The sequence below is a fragment of the Schistocerca serialis genome, chromosome 1 (assembly GCF_023864345.2).
Source record: "Schistocerca serialis cubense isolate TAMUIC-IGC-003099 chromosome 1, iqSchSeri2.2, whole genome shotgun sequence".
Classification (NCBI taxonomy): Eukaryota; Metazoa; Arthropoda; class Insecta; order Orthoptera; family Acrididae; genus Schistocerca; species Schistocerca serialis.
Window position 1 is genome coordinate 912,809,600 of NC_064638.1, and position 26,713 is coordinate 912,836,312.

General features: G+C 45.2%; 1 protein-coding gene across 1 annotated transcript in view; it reads right to left on the reverse strand.

Annotated features, from left to right (window-relative positions):
- LOC126412128 (uncharacterized) overlaps positions 1-26,713 on the reverse strand; it is a 377,521-nt gene that overhangs the window by 10,932 nt on the left and 339,876 nt on the right. Inside the window, exon 4 of the mRNA XM_050081573.1 lies at positions 3,629-3,896. Coding sequence (XP_049937530.1) covers positions 3,629-3,896 — 268 coding nt within the window. The remainder of the gene's footprint in view (positions 1-3,628; positions 3,897-26,713) is intronic.

Consider the following 26,713-nt stretch of genomic DNA (forward strand, 5'->3'; position numbering starts at 1 on the left):
TTCAGTGCAGAACTGCGCTGCTGCTACGGTTGCAGGTTCAAATCCTGCCTTGGGCATGGATGTGTGTGATGTCCTTAGGTTAGTTGCGTTTAAGTGCTTCTAAGTCTAGGGGACTGATGACCTCAGATGTTAAGTCCTATAGTGGTTAGAGCCATTTGAACCATTTTCTTCCTTCCAGGCAACAAGTTTCCAGTCATCAACAGTCCAATGTCGGTGTTGACAGGCCCAGGAGAAGCATAAAACTTTGTGTCGTGCAGTCATCAAGGGTACACGAATGAGCCCTCGACTCCAAAAGCCCATATCAAGATGTTTCGTTGAATGGTTCGCCCACTGACGCTTGTTGATGGCCCAGTATTGAAATCTGCAGTGATTTGCCGAAGGGTTGCACGTCTGTCATGTATTCAGAATTCGTTTGTCCCGTTCTTGCAGGATCTTTTCCCGGCCGCAGCAATGTCAGAAATTTGATGTTTTCCAGATTCCTGATTTTCATGGTACACTTGTGAAATGGTCATATGGTAAAATCCCCAATTCATCACTATCTCGGAGATGCTGTGCCCATCGCTCGTGTGCAGGCTATAACATCACGTTCAAACTCACTTAAATCTTGATAACCTGCCATCGTAACAGCAGTAACCAATGTAACAAGTGCGCCAGACACTTGTTGTCCTATACAGGCGTTGCCGACTGCAGTGCCGTATTCTGCCTGTTTACGTATCTCTTTATTTGAACACGCATGCCTGTACCAGTTTCTTTGGTGCTTCAGTGTAGACTGCTGTGTCAGACACTGTCGGCTGACCCTGTCCGACGTCCAGTGGGATAAACAACCAGTTTTCGTCCAACGATTGTACCAATTAATAACAGTTTGCGTCTGTGGTGGTGACTTGTGATATGTAGTCCTGACTTTTCTCTGAATTGTAGTAGCTAATTTGGATTCATGAAACCCTAAACAATGCTACGCATGCTCTGCATTGTTATACGACGCCACAATGACTGTTGGAATAACTCATTTGGGCATGCAACCTGGCGTGAATGTTGGGAACTAAGAGTGTTAGGCGGGAATAAAAGATTTAATGTATTCAATGCTGTATCAAACATTTCTTTTAGCTACGAGGGTCACTCCAAAAGAAATGCACACTATTTTTTCTTAAATCCATCTTTTATTCTATATGTTTGAAAGTTTTACAGCGTGTAGATACATCCTTTAGGTACAATATTTTCATTTCTCCACATAATTTCCATCCCTCTCAACTGCCTTACGCCATCTTGGACCCAGCACCTGTATACCTGCATGGTAAAATTCTGGCCCAACCTGATGAAGCCACTGTTTGGCAGCGTTCACAAGAGAGTCATCATCTTCAAACCTTGTTCCATGAAAGAGTTTTTCAGTTTCCCAAAGAGATGATAGTCACATGGAACCAGGTCAGGACTGTAAGGCGGATGTTCCAGTGTTGTTCCTCCAAGTTTTGTGATTGCTTCCATGGTTTTTTGACTGACATGTGGCCGTGCGTTGTCGTGCAACAGCAAAACATTTTGCCGATGTGGTCGAACACGACTCAGTCAAGCTTGAAGTTTCTTCAGTGTCATCACATATGCATTAGAATTTATGCTGTTCCACTTGGCATGATGTACACAAGAAAGAGTCCTTCGGAACCGAAAAACACCGTAGCCATAACTTTTCCAGCAGAAGGTGTGGTTCTGAATTTTTTTTTTCCTTTGGTGAATTTGCATGATGCCACTCCACTGATTGCCTCTTCGTCTCTGGTGAAAATGATGGAGCCATGTTTCATCACCTGTCACAATTCTTCCAAGAAATTCATCTCCACCATTCTCGTACTGTTCCAAAAGTTTGCTGCATGCCACTTTCCTTGTTTCTTTGTGAGCCACTGTCAACATTCTGGGAACCCACCTGGCACAAACCTTTTTTAACGCCAACACTTTCAGTATTCTGCAAACACTTCCTTCCCCTATCCCAACGTAGCGTGACAATTCATTCACTGTGATGCGTCTGCCAGCAGTCACCAATTCGTTAACTCTCTGCATATTGTCTGGAGTGTGTGCAGTACTAGGCCTGCCACTGCGAGGACAATCCTCAATATTGCCGTGCCCGCTTTCATCATGTAACCTGCTTGCCCACCTACTAACTGTACTGCGATCGACAGCAGCATCTCCATACACCTTTTTCAACCTCAAGTGGATGTTTCCACTGTCTCGTTTTCACAGCACAGGAATTGTATGACAACACATTTCTTCTGACGAGCGTCAAGTGTAGCAGCCAGCTTGAAGACTTGCTGTAACGGCGCCACTCACGGGAACAGGTTGAACTAAGTTTGAAAACAAGCGGGATGGGTGTATCTACACACTGTTAAACTTTCACACATGCAGAATGAAAACTGTATTTTGAAATATTGCTGTATCTCATTGCCCTATCAGAACCCCTCGGAGAGCATTAAAGATAAACCCCAGTCCTAATTGTCCAATTGTAAAGTGACCTGTTTCCAAATTAAATACAAAAATAACCACTATTTCAGTATAAATATAATTCGAAAATGATGCTTTGGTGATTAACATTGTTCTTATGTGAAAAACACAATATAAATGTGAAATGAATACTGTAACTAAGCGAAAGAAATGTAGCACATGGTCAGGATGTACCAGTAAACTTATCATTATAAAATTACTACAACAATTTAAATAGAACATATAAATAAAGCACATTAATTGAATCTCCAATATATGTTAGCACTAAAATTCAGGCACTAGTTGATTTGTTATAAACACATTTAGAAATGTAATTGTTACCTGTAACATAATTAGTCAGAAAATGTTATATTAACTCGTAACTAAGTTGAAAATAGGTTCACCTTGTTCAGCACTGAGATTGTAAATTTTTAGCAATGTGTATCTCATATTCGGTTTAACTTTTAATTGTGATTTTACATAAAATTGTAATTTTCATTGTAGGTAATTGTTAACAAAAGTATAAATAGAGGTCCCGCAGGCGCCTTGGGCACTCGTTTTTTGGCTAGGGTTGCGAGCAAATGTATTGTAGGCTCACTCGTTTGTTGATTGTTGTGAACACTGTGTCGTTTGATGTCAACTTTGGGTACATGTGATGTAACTGGTACAGTTCACCAGGCTCGGACACCAGAGTCCTGGAAATAAATATATTGGTATTAAAACTGCACTGTACTTTGGAATTTATTTGGGAGTCTTCTGCAATCCTTTTCATAGGCTGCCCAGCGACGAGACATGAATCCAGGAATTCTACAAAACCCCGAGGACTAAACAACTCTCAATGTTGGTAGAATTGACGTGAAACAACAGCGCATCGACTGGGCATTTCACACACACACACACACACACACACAAAACATTTGCAACGCGGAGGTGGGAAAATTTAAACATCTCAATTTTTACAAAAATAGTGTACATTTCTTTTGGAGTGACCCTCGTATTTATCCTTTTCACAGTTAAAGGTTACTTCTGAGTAACTAATCTATGAACACCTGATATTTATGACGAGCCTCAAGATTTGTCCACACAAGTGCGACTTGTGAACGGATCACGCGACCTGGAGACAGACTGCTCGTGTGTGGGGCGCTGACGGCAGCCAGACCGGCCTACTTGCCTGGGGCCTGGCGGGGTCGGCGGCCCGCTGCTGCTGCGGCTGCGGCTGCTGCTGGTGGTGGTGGCGGCGGTGCTGCAGCGCGCTGTAGGGGATGCGCACGCTGCGGTCGCCGTCCGTGTCCATGACGCGGGAGGCGCGCGTGATGAGCGGCGCCGGCGGGGGCGTGCCGCCGCGGTGGCCCCGCCACTCGTCCTGCTGCTGCCGCGGCTGCTGCTGCTGCTGCTCCGCGTGGTACTTCTTGGGCGGCTGCGACCACAGCGGGCTCACCCTGCGCAAAATTGTCACACCGTGAACACCTCTATCGACCGCTACAAAACTTACACCACAGCTTTGTTTGTGTGGCCGTCCTCCGTAGCGAGCATATAAATACTTGTTTTGTAAATAAAACTGCCTTTTCCTGCTGCTAGTTCCTTTATTTATCCCAAACGCGTTTCGCCTTCTCCTTTTCTAAGGCATCATCACTGGGATCTATAACGATACACTTTTGTTAGTTATAGATTATCAAACAGTTCACTTCGTGATTTTTTTGTAAAAAAAAAAAAAAAAAAAAAAAAAAAAAGAGAGAGAGAGAAAGCAATTACTTACGATTTGCTGATCTGCGTTTCCTCACATCTGGTCTGGAGGTCGCACTACCACTTTTATCACTGCCATATAATCACACACGCCTTCCACACACTGTTCACCATGTTTCTCACTCCTTTTTGTGGTGGACTATTCTTCTTTTGTCACTCTATACAACTATTTTGTCGTACACTGCTTTTCACAGCATAAATATTGTGACTCCATTACGTGTTTCATCTTCTTTGGTATGTTTACCTATCTGTTGCCAACCTAACGACGTATAAGTTCGTTACTAACTCTATTTATGATGTTTATACCTTGTGTGTGTGTGTGTGTGTGTGTGTGAGAGAGAGAGAGAGAGAGAGAGAGAGAGAGAGAGAGAGAGAGAAGGGGATAGAGCCTACGTTTTTTTATATATGTGGCGGTGATAGAAGAGGTAGTGCGACCTCCAGACCAGATGTGAGGAAGGCAGATCAGCAAATTGTAAGTAATTACTTTTTTTACAAAAAATCGCGAAGTGAACTGTTTGATAATCTATAACTAGCGAAACTGTATCGTTATAGATCCCAGTGAAAATGCCTTAGAACAGGAGAAGGCGAAACGCGTATGGGATAAATAAAGTAACTAGCAGCAGGAAAAGGCAGTTTTATTTACAAAACAAGTATTTACACCACAGCATTTTCATGTGGGTGCCGTGCGTTGATTAAAGTTTCATCCTTCAGCGAGTTTATTTCCAGTACAGAAAAAAAGCCATTTCTACCAGCGGCGGGTACGAGGTTGTTTTCTGAGGGGTCACAATTTTTTACTTATCTTTCTTTTCGTCCCCCTCCCCCGTCAAATATATTTTTCAACTGCAATCATGCTCATAAATTCAGGATAATTGCAGAATGTGGTGCCACACAACGTGGCACTACACAAAACTGGTGCTAATAGCATAGGCACATAGGGAACACACATTCACGGTATTGGTGATAAGCTGAGAAAACCGTCTCGAAACGCATCTGCTACAAAACACCACTGTTTCCTGCGCATGTATCCCGACATCAATATGGGATATCATCACCATGCACACGTACGCAGGCCGCACAACGGGTTGGCATAGTCTGGATCAGGTGGTCGAGCATCTGCTGGGGTATAGCCTCCCATTCTTGCACCAGTGCCTGCCGGAGCTCCTGAAGTGTCGTAGGGGTTTGAAGACGTGCAGTGATACGTCCACCGACGTGCTCGATGGGGTTGAGGTCTGGAGAACAGTTAGGCCACTCCATTCGCCTGATATCTTCTGTTTCAAGGTACTTCTCCACAGTGGCAGCTCGGTGGGGCCGTGCATTATCATTCATCAGGAGGAAGGTGGGACCCACTGCACTCCTCAAAAGGCGGACATACTGGTGCAAAATGACGTCTCGATACACCTAACTTGTTACAGTTCCTCTGTCAAAGACATGCAGGGGTGTACGTGCACCAATCATAACCCCACCTCACACCATCAAACCACGACCTCTATACAAGTCCCTTTCGAGGACATTAAGAGGTTGGTATCTGGTTCCTGGTGCACGCCAGATGAAAACCTAGACTCGTCCGTGAACATAACCTGGGACCACTGTTCCAATGACCATGTACTGCGTTCTTGATACCAGGCTTTACAGGTTCTCCTGTGGCCAGGGGTCAGTGGAATGCGCCTTGCAGGTCGCTGGGCGAATAAACCATGTCCTTTCAGTCGTCTGTAGACCGTGTGTCTGGAGGCAACTGTTCCGGTGGCTGCGGTAAGGTCCAGAGTAGGGCTACTTGCAGTACTCCGTGGCCGTCTGCGGGCACTGATGGTGAGATATCGGTCTTTTTGTGTTGTTGTACACTGTGGACGTTCCGCACTGTAGTGCCGGGACACGTTTACTGTCTTTTGGAATCGTTGCCATAATCGTGAGATCACACTTTGTGGCACGACCTGCTGTGTTCGACCAGCCCCCAGTCGCCCTAGTATTCTACCCCTCATAACGTCGTCATTATGTGTTCTTTGAGTCATTTTCAACACACAGTCACCATTAGCACGTCTGAAAATGTCTCCACACCTACTCGCTACACTGTACTCTGAAATGCACCAACACACCTCTGCGTATGTGGGCTGCTGCCAGCGCCAACGTGCGACGACCGCAGGTCAAATGCACCGCATGGTCGGTCATACCTCGAGGTGATTTAAACGCACAAACCGCCCACCAGAGCGTTGTTTCACCATGTATCAGCATTATCCTTAATTTATGAGCGTGAGTGTACATCGACATAGGTACCATATAGTGCACGGCGGAAGGTACTTGCATAACTACTAGTCCTTCCCTTTCTGGTCCCGCTCGCGAAAGCAGTGAGGGTAAAAGGATTGCCTCATTTGTCTCATCTTGTCCTTGCAGTCCTTGGGGGAAAATGTTCATTGGCGGCAGCAGAATCGTTCTGCAGTCACCGACAAGTGCCGGTTCTCTAAATTTTCTCAACTGTTTTTCGCGAAAAGAACGCCTTCCCACCGCAGATTCTCTTTTAAGTTCGCGGTGCATCTCCGTAATTTAAAAATAAATAAATAAACAAACTAGCAACAGGCATTCTGAATTTCTTAGAGATCTTCCTGTAATCCGACCAAACACTAGAGCAGTACCCAAGAATGTGTCGCGCTAGTGTTTTATATATGATCTCCTTTATACACACGGAAAAAATCTCAACACTAAAAAATAATTAATACAGAGTAATGAAATTTCGGGAATACATTTGTCTATGTAACTTATTTAAATGATTGATATTGCAAGGTTGCAGATTAATGTAAGCGCGAGGTAAGCCACCGCATATCTCAAATGCTGGTACATTAATAACCAGTAAACCGCCAGAATGTTGAATGCAAGCAAACACGCATGCATTGCGTTGTACAGGTGCTGCATGGATATTCGTGCCTATTTCCCTTGGGCGCTCAATACAGGGGCAGTCAATGCTGTTTGTGGATGACGCTGGAGTTGTCCAATCACGTCCCATATATGCTCGATTGGGAACAGATTTGGTGATCGAGTAGGCCAAGGCAACATGTCGACACCCTATAGAGCATGTTACAAGTAGACGCCAACAGCGGCATGTGAGGGAGCGTTATCCTGTTGGAAAATGCCCTCTGCATTTCTGTCAATGTATGGCAGCACGACAGATCGAATCACCACACTGACGCACACATTTGCAGTTACAGTGCATAGGATAACCACGAGTGCGCTGCTGCTGTCATACGAACTGGCACCCGAGACCGTAGCTCAGTGTGTAGGTCCAGTGCGTCTACGCAGACTGGTTGGGTGCAGCAACTAACTGGGCTGCTCCTAACCAGCACCAGCCACCGAAGCAGAACCAGCTTTCATCAGAAAACACAACAGATCTCCACCCAGCACTCCAATGAGCTCTCGCTTGTGACCACTGAAGCCGCAAATGGCGGTGGTTTGCGGTCAGTGAAATACGAGTTACACGGCATCTGCCTCGGATCTTTCCTTGAAGTAACCGATTCACAACACTTCGTTGTGTCACTTTGGTGGAAACTGCAGCTCAAATTGCTGCTGCAGATGCAGTACGATGTCCCAGAACCACACGCTTAACACGATGGTCCTCCCTCTCCGTAGTGCCACGTGGCCGTCCGCAGCCCAGTCTTCTTGCGACCGTACCCTGTCGTGACAACCGCAGCCAGTAGCCATATACAGTGGCTATAGTCCTACCAAGACTTTCTCCAGTATCACAAAAGGAACATCCAACTGCGGGTAGCCCTATGACACGACCTAGTTCAAACCCAGTGAGGTGCTGATAATGGCGTCTTTGTCACCTTAAAGGCATTCTTGACTAACATCAACGCACCACGTCCAATCTCAAAGGTAAATAACGCTCACGACCACTAACACGTTTATTTAAAGTAAACCTGATTTGCAACCTCATAGTGGAGCCACTCTTAAGCGACTGGTATGAAATCTGACTAGACGTCATCTTTCAGATGTAGAAACACGTTTGTGTCGCACAACTTCTTCTTTTGTTACGAATTTTTTCCGTCAGTATAGATGAGCTACACTCTCCTAAAACTCTCCCAATAAATCAAACTCGCAGATTACTGCTGACCCTGTCAGTCAGCTCGTTTATTCATATTGAAATTCCTACTTTCAAAATACCACATTTATCTAGTATTTAAATAATAATAATAGTATTAACAAAATATATAGAATCTTTTACTATAATAATAAAATGGTTTGCGTTGCTTAGGCATAACTTGACAGAGAATGGAATTCAAAACTAAATAATTTTAAAAGCATCCATTGGAAACGCAACTGACTTAAAAATTCTGACAGCAACAAGTCTCACACACGGTCCAGTCACATTAATGTGACTGTGGCAAACGTCAACGGCCGGCCGCTGTGGCCGAGCGGTTTTAGGCGCTTCAGTCTGGAACCGCACGACTGCTACTGTCACAGGTTCGGATCCTGCCTCGGGCATGGATGTGTGTGATGTCCTTAGGTTTGTTAGGTTTAAGTAGTTCTAAGTTCTAGGGGACTGATGACCTCAGCTGTTAAGTCCCATAGTGCTCAGAGCTATTTGAACCATTTTGAACATCAACGAGCAGTAACCACTCACATTTATTTATCGTATGGCAATACAGACGCATAAGAAAGAAACAGACAAATCACTAATATAACAAACGTTAATAATTGCAAACAAACATTACTAATATAACAAAGTTTAAGGATTATAAACAAACATCAAGTCTATTAATATAATCTATCGACTCTGGAGTTGCGAGCAGGAAGTCGTTGGGGCTCCCATTATAGGCTCTTCTGGAACACTCTTCAACAATGTGGTTGATGGTCTGACTTTCTCCATAGTCACACAGGGATAGTGTTTTACCCCATTTATACAGGGAGTAAGCACATCTGCCATGACGAGGTTCTAACCCTATTTAGAGTGGACCACGTTTTGCGTGGTAGGTCAAAACCACGTGGTTTTTGTGTGATGCAAGGCATGTTATGATTTTGCCATGCGTTCCATTTTTCAGACCATGCGTTTGTGATACTGTAACCTTCTTGTACACAGTTCCTTGCTGTTCTTGTTGGCGGGTTCCCAGATCGAAGCCTATTAGTGTTTGCAGCCTCAATGACTTGGTGGATTGGCAGGCCTCGATTTCCCATGATGTTTTTGTATTCACGTACAAGGGCGTCATTACGTCGCAGGTGTGGCGGCGGGATGTGGCTTAATATTGGGAGCCATTGCGTTAGAGTGGGTTTAATTGCTGTAGAAATCATCCTTAGTTTTGTGTTAGCAGAAGAGCCAACACCGTGTTACGAGTGGAGGCCGAAATGCACGCGTTTTAGCTCAAGCAGGCTAGCGTGAGGAGGGAAGAACTATACTGACGTGAGGTATGGAACATGACAAGGAATGAGAATTCAGAAAGCGGACGTAATTAGTTTGATACTTAACTTTAACCCATTAATGATGAACGTCGCTCTTGACGGTACATGATTCACAATATTATCTGTTCAGAATACATTCTTGTATTATAGTAACTGAATATGGCGCCTTGCTAAGTCGTAGCAAATGACGTAGCTGAAGGCTATGCTAAACTGTCGTCTCTGCAAATGAGAGCGTATGTAGACAGTGAACCATCGCTAGCAAAGTGTGCTGTACAACTGGGGCGAGTGCTAGGGAGTCTCTCTAGATTGGACCTGCCGTGTGGCGGCGCTCGGTCTGCAATCAGTGATAGTAACGGACCGCGGCCGATTTAAAGGCTACCACCTAGCAAGTGTGGTGTCTGGCGGTGACACCACAGTTAGAGTGTTATGCAACTGGACATCCACCTTATTTACATGTGGGTAGTTTAGCCAAATCGGAGCACAGTATTCGGCAGCCAAGAGTACAATTGCTAAAGCAGAGGTGCGGAGAGTGGAGACCGTTGCTCCCCAGGTAGTACCACAGAGCTTTTGAATAATGTTGTTTCTTGTCTTTAATTTTTCGGCAGTATTTGTTAGGTGCTGTTTAAAAGATAATGTTCTGTCCAGCGTCATGCCCAAGTACTTCGGAGTTTTATTATACCTGAGAACGGTGTTTTCAAATCGAATGTTGAGTTCCTTTTCAGCGAGTTTGATGTTGAGATGGAAGCAACTAACCTCTGTTTTGGAAGCATTTGGTTGAAGTGTCCACTTACGGAAATATTCACCCATTATCTTCAGGTCTTTCGTTAGGATATCCTCAGATGCTTCAATTGTGCTACCTCTTGTAGCGAGGGCCCAATCGTCGGCATACCCGAACTTTCTTGATTGTGTTTCCGGCAGGTCTGCAATATAGAGGCTAAACAGCAGTGGTGCGAGCACTGATCCTTGTGGTAAGCCATTCTTTAGTTTTTTGATGGAGCTGTAGTCAGAGTCCATACTTATTTGGAACACCCTATCATTGAGCATGCTGTCTATTAACTCACAGACGGCAGGCGATAGCACTAGCAGTGGAGGTTATATAAAGTGTGTCCGGGGATGTGGAGAACAGTGTAGCCGTTGTCGCAATGCGGAAATGAAGTGATTCATCTGATGTTCAAACGGACATGACCATTGGCTTTCGGGCCAAGGGTGGATGCGTTACCGAAATTGCGAAGATTGTAAACTGTTCGTCTACCACAATGGTTAAAATATAATGTTCACGGCAAAATGGCACTATTTAAAACCGGCGCTGAGGCACTTGTGGTGTACCATGTGCCACAGATGACAGCGGTGAACGATGGCCGCGGAGATGCGTAGGGGCGAGCGACGGTGAACTGTTGAGCAACTCACCCCCAGATGAACCGAGGGGCTAATCCTCGATGACCGTTCAGCGAACGTTACTGCAATGGACTTCTGCAACTGGCGCCTTGTTTATGCAGCCATGCTGACTTCTGTTCATCGGCAACCAAGGATGGACTTTGCACGCCAGTACCTCAACTGGATATCCAGCCCGTGGCGCCAGGTGGCATTTTCACACGAATCACATTTTATGTTCCATAGGGCAGATGGTGGTCGGCGTGTACGCGGTGAAACGTCTGAAAGCAAACACCCATCGGACAGATAGCAAGCACCCTGCAAAGACCGCCACAGAGTCCAGGCCGGAGGTGGGAGCGTTGCTGTCTTGGGAATGTTTTCATGGCGTTCGCTGGATGATCTCGTCATTCTGGAAGGCATAATCGATCAATACAAGTACGCATCTATCCTTGGGGAACATCTCCACCCCTACAGGCAATTTGATTTGCCTTGGCAATCACAGCGAACGCAAGAGCGTATCTGTGATTGTGCGGCTCATATCTCATACTGATGTTACTGAGTGCGATCAGTGCCGAATGGAATGTCTAACTGTTTAATACCCATCGTATGATGAACATCTCAACAAACTCAAGTAAGTGCCTTGATGGAAAGAGATAGTGTTACACCATGAAGCACCAGTGCTTTATCACTTAATTAGGCAGAATGGCAGCGGTCATGTATCCACTCTTCAACCTTCGAATAAAACAATAGTACAGTACTAAAAACAGCGTGGAAGAAAGACTCGTATGGCATTCTTCGCTGTGAGACCCCTAGGGGTATGTTCAGCGTCCTGATTAGAAAGTAATTGCTTTCTACAGACCCACTGGATCGTTACTTCGAGGTGTGGGAATTGTGCTGTAAGTGTGTGATTTGATCGTATGGTGTGGATTTGTGTGTAGTGTGGTGTCGTGTTTGTGGTATGTGTGGGTGTGCGTTTGTGTTGATGAGAGAACAAAGAAGGAAAACTCAATGACACAGTGTAGCGTATTCCTCTCGAATAGCATCAGGGTGGGCGCTGATGTAAACGTCCCAATCCAGTGGACACTTCTGACAGGTTTGGAATTTAATCCAGGAGATAAGGTCAAGCTGTGATATTCAGTAACATTATACCATCATCTCTCCTTCGCTTGCGGGGGGTGACTGAAATAATTCCGTCCATCACCAGGAGTCGGACCAGCCACCTCCTGTTCGAGAACCACTGTAGTGGCGAGCGTAACCGAACTTGGCTACGCGGGTGGGTCAATAAAAATTACGCTCAATGGTGTGTGTGTGTGTGTGTGTGTGTGTGTGTGTGTGTGTGTGTGTGTGTCGTTTTAAAAAATCGTTCAAATGGCTCTGAGCACTATGGGACTTAACATCTGAGGTCATCAGTCCCCTAGAACTTACAACTACTTAAACCTAACTAACCTAAAGACATCACACACACCCATGCCAGAGGCAGGATTCGTACCTGCGACCGTAGCGGTCGCGCGGTTCCAGACTGTAGCGCCTAGAACCGTTTGGCCACGCCTGCCGGCGGTCGTTTTAAAACCTGTAATTATGACTGAGTTGTGGGGTCCCAGTAGCATTTTTTTAGGTGAGGTACTTGGACGCAAATGAAATTGGAGGGGAAGTAATCTGAAAAAGGATGTGGAATATATACTGAGAAGCGCAAAGAGAGAGGATGTGGATGATAGGAGATGCGTAGAATTCCAGTTATTTAATGAAGGGTTGGGTTGAAGTTTTCATTTGGAAATAAAGAGATGTGGTACGATGAAGTTGATAGGATGGTGTCATGATCTGGGAAGAGTTCCTCTTCAAATGCAACACTCTGTCTTAAGTCATCTTGCAACAATGGTTCTACATAGTCATGAACTAGGTTTTTACAGTGCTCTTCAGGACAAAAACGGGCATACATTATCCCTTTTAGATACACTGTGGTTTCCCGTATTTTTGGCATGAGCCGCAATAACATTTGTAAAAAAGGCCTCATAAAAAACCGGATTGGGAACAAACACAGAGGGTGTGTAGAAGAGCGTCTCAGCTGTTAATGGTTAAGAATGCAGAGATAGGACGTATAAGAAGGACCGGCAGAGCCCTCTCTCGAGTGACGGGGAGGGCCAGTTTTACGCAAGGACCAGCCACAGAACAGCCATCACGTTAAGAGGAAACACGAAAGCAAAGAGGGTCACTAAAAGCATGAGAGTGAGTCCGAAGAGGGCCGAATGATCGTTATCCGGAAAATAGGCTCGTTATACGGTGACATTTCAGTTTGCACAGGGCATGCTACTACGACCGTAGAAGTCAATAAATCTGTTAGCAGATTCACAGTATACACTATGTGGTCAAAAGTATCGGGACACCTCCAGAACATAAGTTGCTTATATTAGATGCATTGTGCTGCCACCTACTGCCAGGTACTCCATATCAGCGACCTCAGTAATCATTAGACGTCGTGAGAGAGCATAATTGGACGCTCCGCGGAACTCACGGACTTCGAATGTGGTCAGGTGACTGGGTGTCACTTGTGTCATACGTCTGTACGCGAGATTTCCACACTCCTAAACATCCCTAGGTTCATTGTTTCCGATGTGATAGCGAAGTGGAAACGTGAAGGGGCACGTACAGCACAAAAGTGTACAGGCTGATCTCGTCTGTTGACTGACAGACGGCCGACAGTTGAACAGGGTCGTAATGTGTAATGGGCAGACATCTATGCAGACCATCACACAGCGTGTAATGGGCAGACATCTATGCAGACCATCACACAGGAATTCCAAACTGCATCAAGATCCACTGCAAGGCGGGAGGTGAGAAAACTTGGATTTCATGGTCGAGCGGCTGCTCATGAGTCACACATCAAGGCGGTAAATGCCAAACAACGCTTCGCTTGGTGTAAGGAGCGTAAACATTGGAAGATTGAAAAGTGGAAAAACGTTGACAGGAGTGACGTATCACGGTACGCAATGTGGCGATCCGATGGCAGGTTGTGGGTATGGCGAATGGCCAGTGAACGTCATGTGACAGCTTGTGTACTGCCAACAATAACATTCGGAGGCGGTGGTGTTATGGTGTGGTCGTGTTTTTCATGGAGAGGGCTTGCACTCCTTGTTGTTTTGCGTGGCACTATCACAACACAGGCCTACATTGATGTTTTAAGCATCTTCTTGCTTCCCACTGTTGAAGAGCAATTCGGGGTTAGCGATTGCATCTTTCAACACGATCGAGCACCTGTTCATAATGCACGTCCTGTGGCGGAGTGTTTACACGACAATAACATCCCTGTAGTGGACTGGCCTGCACAGAGTCCTTCCTGAATCCTATAGAACACCTTTGGAATGTTTTGTAACGCTGACTTCATGCCAGGCCTCACCGACCGACATCGACACCACTCCTCAGTGCAGCACTCCGTGAAGAATGAGCTGCCATTCCCCAAGAAACCTTCCAGCACCTGATTGAACCTATGCCTGCGAGAGTGGACGCGGTCATCAAGGATAAGAGAGGGACAACACCATATTCAATTGCAATGTTACCGATTGTGGGCGCCACGAACTTGTAAGCCATTTTCAGCTACGTGTCCGGATACTTTTTATCACATAGTGTATAATGTAATGTCTATGTATTGTACTAGTTTATGATATGTTTTGCTGTGAAAAAATACATCTGATGATGAAGCCAAAAGCCTCGAAATCGATCATAGCATAATAAAATGAAGACCATTTAATTGTAGTCTGAGGCATTTTTTTTTTTTTCAAATTAGCCATACGATTACGTTTTCTGTGTCAGCATCGCCGATGGAAAGCTTTAACACTTATGAAATAATTTGACACGATTCTCAGAAGCTTTCTGCAGTTACAGCACCGATTTACTGGGAACACTGGAACAAAATCTCCCAGGTCACAAGGAACCGAATATGCGCTGTCGTTTAAGTTTGTCATTCTAAAACAGTCTTCTCCGCGTGCGGTTCGCCTGTGGCTAGACTTGCCCGCTGCACATGCGGCGACAACATTCCACTCGTGCCGCCTGTCAAACGCAGTAACAATGCCATGTGAGCTGCAGTTTTATTGTCATTACTCGCTAATTTTTTCTACCGGTGTTACAAATTGAACCAGGTTTCACACGGTGTCACGGTATTCGTCAGTGCCAACATTGCTATCTTTATACAGCAGACGTTCTCTTCAGGAAACATGATAATGAAACTGGCACAGAACGTCAGCCATTAGCCAAGTCCACTGATCACGTAACAACAGGTTCCCCACGGTTGCATTGTGTTTTTTATGCTAAATGACAAATACTGAACTAATTGTAATATGTAATTGCCTCAAAAAGACAAACGATTGTCGACTGTGTGACAGTCTACTTGCACGTTTTCTTTGTAGGCGTCTATTCTGTCATTTTTAGCGTCTCATTTCAGGTTTCTAAATTTGGTAAGGTTGTTGTGAGCTATCCATGTCTCTGCATTTATTTCAAGTGTTTGAATGAATTAGTTATCAAGAGTTCTCTTGCCACTTTACTCGATTACTAATCACGAAATGAAATGGCGGTTGATCTTTATTTGTAGGAATCAGCATGAGTTTCGAAAAAGACGATAGTGAGAAACCCAGCCCGTGCTATTCGTCCACGAGACTCAGAGGGCCATAGACACGGGTTCCCAGGTAGATGCCGTGTTTCTTGACTTCCGCGAGGCGTTTGATACAGTTCCCCACAGTCGTTTAATGAACAAAGTAAGAGCATATGGACTATCAGACCAATTGTGTGATTGGATTGAAGAATTTCTAGATAACAGAACGTAGCATGTCATTCTCAATGGAGAGAAGTCTTCCGAAGTAAGAGTGGTTTCAGGTGTGCCACAGGGGAGTGTCGTAGGACCGTTGCTATTCACAATATATATAAATGACCTTGTGGATTACATCGGAAGTTCACTGAGGCTTTTTCCGGATGATGCTGTGGTATATCGAGAGGCTGTAACAATGAAAAATTGTACTGAAATACAGGAGGATCTGCAGCGAATTGACGCATCATACAGGGAATGGCAATTGAATCTCAATGTAGAGTAGTGTAATGTGCTGCGAATACATAGAAAGAAAGATCCTTTATCATTTAGCTACAATATAGCAGGTCAGCAACTGGAAGCAGTTAATTCTATAAATTATCTGGGAGTGGGTATTAGGAGTGATTTAAAATGGAATGACCATATAAAATTAATCGTCGGTAAAGCAATTGGCAGACTGATATTCACTGAAAGGATCCTAAGGAAATGCAGTCCAAAAACAAAGGAAGTAGGTTACAGTAAACTTGTTCGCCCACTGCTTGAATACTGCTCACCGGTGTGGGATTCATACCAGATAGGGTCCATAGAAGAGATAGAGAAGATCCAACGGAGAGCAGCGCGCTTCGTTACAGGATCATTTAGTAATCGCGAAAGTGTTACGGAGATGATAGATAAACTTCAGTGGAAGACTCTGCAAGAGAGACGCTCAGTAGCTCGGTATGGGCTTTTGTTGAAGTTTCGAGAACATACCTTCACCGAGGAGTCAAGCAGTATATCTCGCGAAGAGACCATGAGGATAAAATCAAAGAGTTTTAAGCCCACACAGAGGCACACCGACAATCTTTCTTTCCACGAACAATACGGGACTGGAATAGAAGGGAGGACCGATAGAGGTACTCTAGATACCCTCCGCCACACACAATGTCAGGTGGCTTGCGGATTATGGATGTAGATGTAGGTGTAGATAGTGCAGGAATAAACTACAGAAATAAATGGTACGAAAAAAGTGACAAACATTGTTTCTGTTTACACGAAGATGAAAAAATTTGTTACGTGATACAGGAACGCACCATGCTAGCTCAAGATTATCAAGGATTGGAACATAATTTTTAGTTACCCTAAATTTTATTTTACTTCAACGTTTTATAGAATTAGATGAGATGTCCTGCTTAGATTAGGGTGCCAGTTGACTCAGTAGGGACTTCGTGTTAGTCATCTTGATGTTTGTAGAGTGTCAGTTCGTGTTGTCAGTCTTTTGACGTCTTCGTTTTTTCCTGTAACTGCTGTCTCGGTGGTTATGCATGTCACTTAACTTGCAGTTAAGTCTCTCGATGGTTCAGATGAGTATCACTTCCGATAAGACTGTGGGAATCAGTAATTTACTTGCTGCACCATGATGCTGTTTGTGCCACGGCGACGCCTGCATCAGCTGGATTCGTGAGTGCTGGGGACGTCGCAGCCTCAAAAGGGCAACGCCCATTGAAGTAGCGGTGTGGGGTTGATAACCGCTTGACGAACTTGAATACCATACGTAGTAGGTCAGCTGGATTCGTGAGTGCTGGGGACGTCGCAGCCTCAAAAGGGCAACGCCCAGTGAAGTAGCGGTGTGGGGTTGATAACCGCTTGACGAACTTGAATACCATACGTAGTAGGTTTAGCACTGTTGGCATACTGAGTTTGCACAACTACCATAGACGAGTGTATGATGAGTGCACTCTCTCCAAAAAGCTCCAGTTAAAGGAAAATGAAGCCTCTTATGCGTACGAGAGGCGTTCAGTAAGTAATGTAACGCTTTTTTCTTGACTAGTTTCGGTTGAAAAAATGCGGAATTTGTTGTGGGACATCGTGGAATATTTTCGCTTCAGCCCCTGTAGTTTCATAGGTGGCCACGCTACACGTAGTCTTCAAAATTGCGTCTGTAACAGAGTGTGTTCCAAGCAGAGAGCTGTCATTCAGTTCCTTTTAGCGGAAAGCCAGGGCATCACAGATGTTCATAGGCTCTTTCAGAACGTCGAAGGTCAACTAGCAGTGAACAAAAGCACGATGAGTCGATAGGCATTGGCATCTGTCACCATCGCAACAAGTTCGCGCAAACCTGACCGATCTCCCTCGTGTCGGCCAGCCGCACGCAGCTGTGGCTCCTGAAATGTTGGTACGTGCGAACACACTCGTTGCTCAAACGGACGTCTCTGTTGGTGGTGCTGACACACTTGTCCACCAGTTAAGGTACTCAAAGGTGTGTGCCCGCTGGGTTCTTCACCGCCTAACAGAAGACCACAAAGGGCACCGAATGACCATCTGTGCAGCATTATTTGCACGTTACGAGGCTGATCGTGAGTATTTTTTGTCGAACAACGTCACAGGCTATGAAACATGGATTCACTACTTCGAACCGGAAACAAAACGGCAGTCCTTGGAGGGGCGCTAGATCATCTCTCCTGCGAAGAAAAGGTTCAAAGTTGCTTCCTCAGCCAGTGGTTATGGCAAAGGTCTTCTGCAACTCTAACGGGTTTATTCTGTTTGATGTCGTCCCTCATGGTGCAGCGATCAGCTCTGAAGTGCATTGTGCTATACTCACGAAACTGAAGAAACGACTTCGGCGTATACTTTGCATAAAAAAGCATACAAAGTTCTTTTCCATGACAACGCAAGGACTCACACATCTCTGCGACCAAAGAGAAGCTCACAAAACTTCATTAGAGTGTTCTTCCTCATCCATCCTACAACCCAGATCAGACACTTTCCGACTTCCTTCTGTTTGGCGCAATGAAGGGTGCACTCTGCGGGAAACAGTATGTGGATGGTGGGGAGGTTATTGATGCAGCGGGACGTTGGCTCCCACGTCGACTAGTAGAATGGTTCTATGCGGGCATACAAGCCCTGCCAGTAAGGTGGTGTGAGGCCGTCATGTTAAACGGAGATTACGTTGAAAAATAGGGTTTTGTAGCAAAAAGAGTGGGGTATAATGTGGTGTATTGGAATCCTGAAGAGAACCAATCTGCTTTCAGAAATAAATCTGTTGCGTTACTTATTGAACGCCCCTCGTGCATAAATCAGCAAAACCATGTTCCCGTGTTTAAAGTAGGTATCATTAAAGTGCCCATAAACGACTTTGCTACCAATTAGTGGTTTCCTTTTTGTACATCGTAACAGAAAGTATTATCGGGTACCAGTTTCTCAGCTTTCTGACCATATATAATTCGCCGTTTAATTATTTTGCATAAAATTCCCGCGAGCTGAGCCTCAAACATAAAATACCCGTCCAGTGTCATTATTTGTGGGCGACATTCTCCCCATAAGTCACCGCGCCACGTCATGCGCTCTCTGGACAGTTTCACAGGTGGCTCCTCCGGCACACTGCCGCTCCGTCAAGAGCGGCCTTGGCAGTCGCCCAACAATGTGGCGCAGCTCAATCGCTAATACGAACGCAGCTGGATTTATTTTGCTCACACGACACGGATCGCTTCATTTGACTGTCAACGTGAATATGAACGCTAATGCACTCTGGCTTCTGTCTGTCTTTGGCTCTACTCAAGAGCTTTTCTACCAATTATAACTCGGCAGTGAGGTACTGGAGTAACAGCGCGTGGAAGTATGAACTGCAATGTTCTCTCAGGTTATCCCAGCACCGTTGATTAATGATGAACTTCCGGACGCCCACTCGAGTTGTTTTCATTTTACGCGCAGTATTTCGACGACCGACCTAGTCGTCGTCTTCAGGAACGGAGGTTTCAGTGTAAACAGGGCTTGGGTCCGACACAAAATGTGTTGAGATCTCGCTGGCCGTCGTATACACCAAAGGTGGAAACTTTGAGACAATGTGCGTTTCACCAAATATCAGTGCAGAATCCGAGAAAAGAAAGAACGTCAAAGGGCATAGTGGGCCTCACGAGTTGAAATCAGCGGTAAATGGCGGCATGGCAACAACAATAGTTTACCGTCGGGTTAGAGTCCAGACAGAGAATAAACAGCACATGAAGGAGATGAATCGGTCGTCGAAATATTGTGCATGAAATGGGAACACCAACTAGGCTGAAATCCCGGCAGCACATCATTAAAGAACTGCAACGACCACGTAGGTGAATCAGCAGACACAGCTTATACTCATTGGTAGAATATTGGGATTTCTCTATGAACGAGATTGCTTACAAAAGGTTTATACTATATATACTGCCCAGTCAGATTATTGTGCCGCTCCCCCCCCCCCCCCCCCAGTCAAAAGCCTGAATAAGCAAAAAATAAAAAAAAAGGTTGAAATGGCTCTTAGCACTATGGGACTTAACATCTGAGGTCATCAGTCCCCTAGAACTTAGAACCACTTAAACCTAACTAACCTAAGGACATCACACACATCCATGCCCGAGGCAGGATTCGAACCTGCGACCGTAGCGGTCGTGCGGTTCCAGACTGAAGCGCCTAGAACCGCTCGGCCACACCGGCCGGCCCTGAATAAGCAGCTTTTGCTACGCAGACCACTGAAAGATGTGCAGAAAGATAGTCAATGAGATTCCGGAAGGTACTGACAGGGATGTGGAGCCACGGCGACTCCAGTGCCTTGGTCAGATGCGCTGGATTTCTCGGTTGAGGATCCATGCGCGAGCAGCCCGATCGGAGTGGTCCCACAGATTCTCGATTGGGTTTAAATCAAGGGAGTTTGGTGGCCAGGGAGTACAATAAACTCACCTTGGTGCACTTCGAACCACGCACATACACTGCGAGCTGTGTGACACGTGCATTGTCCTGCTGCTAGATGCCTATGTGCCGAAGAAAAGCAAACTAAATGTAGGGGTGGACATGGTCTCCAAGGATAGATGCATGCTTGCATTGATCCATTGTCCATTCCAGAAGGACGGGTTCACTCAATGAATGTGCTCCTGTCGGGACCCTCCTGACGGCTGTTGCAGGGTATTTGCTAGCAAATGTTTCGCGGCGTACATGCCAACCGCCATCTGTCCAATGGAGCATAAAAAGTGATTCATCTGAAAAGGCCACCTGTCGCCACTCGGTGGACGTCCAGTTACGGTACTGGAGTGCAAATTCCAGCCTTCGTCGCCGAAGAACAGCAGTCAGCATGGATGTATTAAACAGGCCCCTGCTGTGGAGGACCATGTGGAACGACGTTCGCTGACAGGTCGATGAAGGGACACAGCTGGTAGCTCATTGGTTCATCTGGGGGTCAGTTGCTCAACAGTTGTACATATATTCGCCAGTGCAGATCTTCGCAGCTGCCCCTGCATCCTTGCCACCACCTTTGGTCCACCACTGTAACCTCAGCACTGGATTTGGTTTGAGCCATTTTGCCATGAACGGTGTTTTTTTATCCACGGCGGTATGAGGACAGTTTAAAAACTTAGCAATATCGGAAATGCTTCCTCCCTTAGCCGTAAGACGATCATGTCCCTTTTGACATAAAAAGTTCCGTTTCCGCCTGCACCTTTTTCGGCGTCTCCCTGAGGCGCTTTGTATACCCTTCACAGCTACTGATATCACCTGCCGTCTGCGAGTGGTTATGGGAAGTTGATGTCGAACTTAGGCGGTGGTCACATGAATGTGAATGGACTCTGTATCCTGGAACAACGTCTAAGCGTGGCAAGGAGCAAATACAAAGAACAACTTGTTGACTACTTGCAGGCTTCTGTGAATCGTAGTATAAACTAAGTCCGAACAGACTTCTGAAGATCCAACGGTATCGACCGATTGTCGTGTCACCCTCAAGTGATGATCTTCATCGGACGCGAACGTGGAGAGGCATCTAGTCAGTTCACCGCTCTCCCAGCCGTTGCGTTTTCATGACCCAGAGCTGCTACCACTCGGTCACGTAGCTTTTCCGTTGGTTCTCGAGGCTGATATCACACTGGTAGGTTAACAGCGCATGGGGGCCTGGGCGGTCACCCATCCAAGTGCCAACCACTCCCGACAGAACTTAACTTCGGTATTTATTTATTTTTCGTGTCAGAAGCATCCATGCATCAAGAGGTCCACAATAACTTAGTTACGTGTGCCATTGCTTGCCCTGCCAGTAAGGCGGTGTGAGGCTTATTCCCAAGAATAAGCAGCTTTCACTCGGTTAATACTCGGCAGAAATCAAACCTGCATTTGGATCGGACTTCCTTAACTCTTGTGCAAAACGGTGTGCAGTATACTTCTGCATCCATTTACAATAAGCTACCATTCGAATTAAAAAATCTTAGCACTAATCCATGAGCTTTAAAATCGTAACTGAACATTTTCCTTATGGGTGACTCCTTCTATTCTGTCGAGGAGTTCCTTGAAAAATTAAGCTGATTCTTATCGTATTGTTGATTGTGTTTACTTAAACTTATGGACTGACTTTTTTCGGGTTCATAAACATTTATTTTTATCTGTTATTACTTTTATGTTGTAATTTCATGTACTGACATGTTCCATGACCTTGGAGATTTGCTCCTCAATTTAGTCCTACGGAAATTGACGTGTAAATAAATAAATAAATAATAATTAAAACAATATGTTATGTATATGTTTAACGATAAGAAACAGAAAGTACTGTTTCAGTTGTATTATTTTTCCCGAACTAGTATTTGGTTACAGAGACTGAGATAGCAAAAACTTTGGCCAAATCTTTGACAGTGCACATAGCTGGGCACAAACTGCATTGCAACAGGTGGTCTGTACTAGTCGGTTTAACACCACAGGGGCACAGCGTTGACTCCGTGTAGCTCTGTCTGTGTAGGTTGGATCTGCACCTTGTGACATTGCCTCGAAGCCGGTTGAGTGTCTTCCAAGTGGCCCAGTCTTCCGTGTAGCCAGAGGGCATTGTCTCGTCTAGTACTTGGTAGTCTTTGATGTGCTGGCACATGGCACGCCACTTCTAATGTCTTGCTTGATTAGGTGGTTCTGCAAGCGCCTCAATTGTTCTCGGAATGCACTCCCTTAAGTCTTGGATGTGCTGGTTGGTGTCCGAAAAGGGGGTAGGCTGCAGATATTAACTTCGGTGATCTGACGGGAACCGGTGCATCTACAGCGGCACGGCCGTAGACATGCATTACAATATGGTTCTCCAAAAATTCTGAAAAATCTCCGCCGGTGAACAGTCTAAAAAACGTTACAACACCACAAGGATGCGTTTTTAGGGTTCACTGTACTTATATTCCACAACTTGTTGCGAATTGTGCCCTCTACCACACACCGCTTGGTGGCTCTCGCGGTGAATGTAACAGTGACGAATCTTGCCCCTCTTCTTTGGACTTTCTCAATCTCTTGTATCAGGCCCAACTGGTTACGGTCCTATACAGATGAACAATACTCAAAGACTGTACGAACTAACGTATTGTAAGCAAGTTCCTTTGTTGAAGGACTGTATCGCTTCAGGATTCTACCGATAAACCGCAATCTAGAGTTCGCCTTGCCCGTTACTTGTGTCATCTGATCACTCCATTTCAGATCATTTCGAGTAGTCACGGCCAATAACACTGACACCCATTTGTTGTAGTATATCGAACATATTTTGTGTTCAGACATAATGACCTTCCTAGACTCTGAGAAGCTCATCTGCAGAAACCAGCACTGTTTTAGGAAACAGCGGTCATGCGAGACACAGTTGGCTCTAGATACCGGGTCCCAGGTTGATGCCATATTTCTCGACTTTCGGAAGGCGTTCGACTCAGTTCCGCACTGTTGCTTGCTCCAAAAAGTGTACGCTTACGGTCTATCCGAGGTCATATGCGGTCGGATAGAAAGTCTTCTAACAGACGGAGAGCAGTATGTCGTCCTGAATGGGGTGACTTCAACAGAAACAAGTGTAACTTCAGGTGTGCCCCAGGGAAGCGTAATAGGTCCGCAGCTTTTTACGATTTACATAAACGATCTGGTTGATGGTATTGACAGCGGCACTAGACTGTTTTCCGATGATACTGTAGTCTACAGGAAAGTAGTACCACACGAGAATTGTGAACAAATCAACGAGGATTTGCAGAAAATAAATGCGTGGTGTAATGACTGGCAGTTATCTCTCAGTATTAGTAAGTGTAACCTACTGCGCATATCAAGGCGAAAATCCCCATTAATGTACTAGTACAAAATAAATGCCCAGTCTTTGGAAGCGGTAACATCCGTCAAGTATCTAGGTGTGACTATTCGAAATTATCTCAAATGGAGTGATCAGATTACACAAGTAACGGGTAAGGCGAACTCTAGATCGCGGTTTATTGGTAGAATCCTGAAGCGATGCAGTCCTCTAACAAAGGTACTTGCTTACAATACGTTAGTTCGTATAGTCTTAGAGTATTGTTCGTCTGTATGGAACCCTTACCAGTTGGGTCTGATTCAAGATCCAAAGAAGAGCGGCAAGATTCGTGACTGGTACATTTAGCCATCGCGAGAGCGTTACAAATCTCATAGAAAGTTTGAAGTGGGACACACTTGCAGACAGACGACGCGCTAAACGGAAGGGGCTGCTCACTAAATTCCGAAATCCGATCTTCGCCGAGGATGTACAGCATATATTATTACCACCAACTTTCAAATCGCACAATGATCACCATTCAAAGATAAGGGAAATTAGAGCTCTTACTGAGGCGTTCAGACAATCTATTTTCCCTCGTGAGATTCGCGAGTGGAAGAGAGGGAGGGGGGGGGGGGGGGGGAAGGAATTTGACTTTGGCGTGGTTGTGCCCTCCACCACATACTACGTGGTGGCTAGCGGAGTATATATGTAGATGTAGATGTAAGGTGGTTACTCAGGCTTAAGACAGGTGGTCACATTAATGCGGCTGGTCAGTGTAGCTGATAATTATATGCGCAGGTTACACTCTCTTACATGCGAAATGAGCATTTTTCAAGCCTTTGCGTGTGATGAGTGTAGTGGTAATATTAGTGTGAAATTAAATTTTCAACTTTCTTAGTCCTTTGCGCAAAGTTTTTTAGTGAATAGGATTGGGGAGAAGAGAAGTTTGTGGCACAACTTGACCAGAAGAAGGGATCGGTTGGTAGGACATGTTCTGAGGCATCAAGGGATCACCAATTTAGTATTGGAGGGGAGCGTGGAGGGTAAAAATCGTAGAGGGAGACCAAGAGATGAATACACTAAGCAGATTCAGAAGGATGTAGGTTGCAGTAGGTACTGGGAGATGAAAAAGCTTGCACAGGATAGAGTAGCATGGAGAGCTGCATCAAACCAGTCTCAGGACTGAAGACCACAACAACAACATATGTGATTTACATCATCTGATGCCGAGTGGCACAAACAAGTTGGAGAGTGTCTAACGCCTATCCTGTGCAGATGAATGGGCGAATTTCCATGATAAAAATTCATCATTACCATTGACGTTAGATCCCGTCTGCTTCATGGGCAGTCCAAAAAGCACGACTCTATGGGGCATGATGAGTTGGCGAGGAGGGTGGGTGGAGGAAGGGGGGTGTATTAATGGGTGGATGGATGGGGGTAGATTGCACGTTATACAGCTGTCAACCGTGCGGCTATCATTCTCGTTCCCGCTCTTCTTTCCACACTTAAAATGCCCTCCCTTGAAGCTCAGGGATGTGTTAGGAAGACAGATTTCTCCATTATTTTGGTCACCATCTGTATATGAAAATATTATTCATTAAAGGATGTTTGCCCCTCCACATTGTTCACCCGTTTTGTGACACTTTCATCTGCAGAGGAAAAGTGTAGCAGCGGTCTGCCTAACGCAGTGCATACCGCAGACCTTTATAAGAAGAAAATGTTTTATGAAAGTGGTCAATATTAGGAACTGATGCTTAACGCTGTCAGCGACTAAAAGAATATGGCAATGCTTGCGTGCGTTGCTTCAGACAGGTATACAAATTGTTGCGCTATGAATTTCATTAGAAGACATGTGAGCATGATACGTACAGTGCATAAGATATTCGGACTTCATCTTTTTCTGACGATGAAGAAATATATATATGTATATATAATGTTCAAATGTGTATGAATTGCCGGCCGCTGTGGCCAAGCGGTTGTACGGGCTTCGGTCTGGAACCGCGCTGCCTCGGGCATGGATGTGTGTGATCTCCTAAGGTTATTTAGGTTTAAGTAGTTCTAAGTCTAGGGGACTGATGACCTCAGATGTTAAGTCCCATAGTGCTCAGAAACAACTGATCTTTGTGTGTGAATTTCTAAGGGTCCAAACTGCTGAGATCATCGGACCCTAGACTTACACCCTACTTGAACTAACTTATGCTAAGAACAACACAAACACCGTTGCCCGAGGGAGGACTCGAACCTCCGGCGGGAGTAGCCGCGCAACATGTGACATGGTGCCTCAAACCGCGCGGCCACTCCGCGCGGCGAAGAAATATCGTACTCGATGATGTTGTCAACTGATTGAATTAATGACACCAAAAATGATTACTTAAACTAGAGTTTAAATTCGACAAATAGTACTGAAGGCACCTAAGTGGGAAGTACATGAAATTGTGTGGCAAGTGGCGAGCATTTTGTACTATTATTAATACTCGTAAGTATTGTTGTATGAGGAAACATTTTTTTACCTTATGAAGGCATCCTTAGTAATCCAAAATATTGAAGAGATGTTTCCCAGTCAGAATAAGGTGAAGACTTCCTTCAGTTCAGCTAACATACTTTCACAGGTGAAGGTAGAAATCAGTTTTACCTCATTTCGAACGCCAGGTCAAGGATAGTGAAACCAGCGTTGACTGAGCCTCGGTTGACTTTAATCTTCTCTGGAAAAATTAATCAAACCAAATACGGTCCTCAGTTGCTTATCAGGATGAGTCAAACAGCGATTTGTCCAGAGGCAGTAGTGGCGCAGCCGCTGCCGCGATCTTAACGCAGCCTGCCGCCCTATGTCTTCTCGTTTATTGCCAGTATGAATATCTTTCGGCTCTACGTTGAAGAAATCAACGCATCAAAACTGAGATTTCGTTACTTTTTCCGCTATATGGAAACACGAGATATACGGTTCACCGTGCAAAAGCATTTGACATCCACGTCGCGTGAGGAACAAAAAT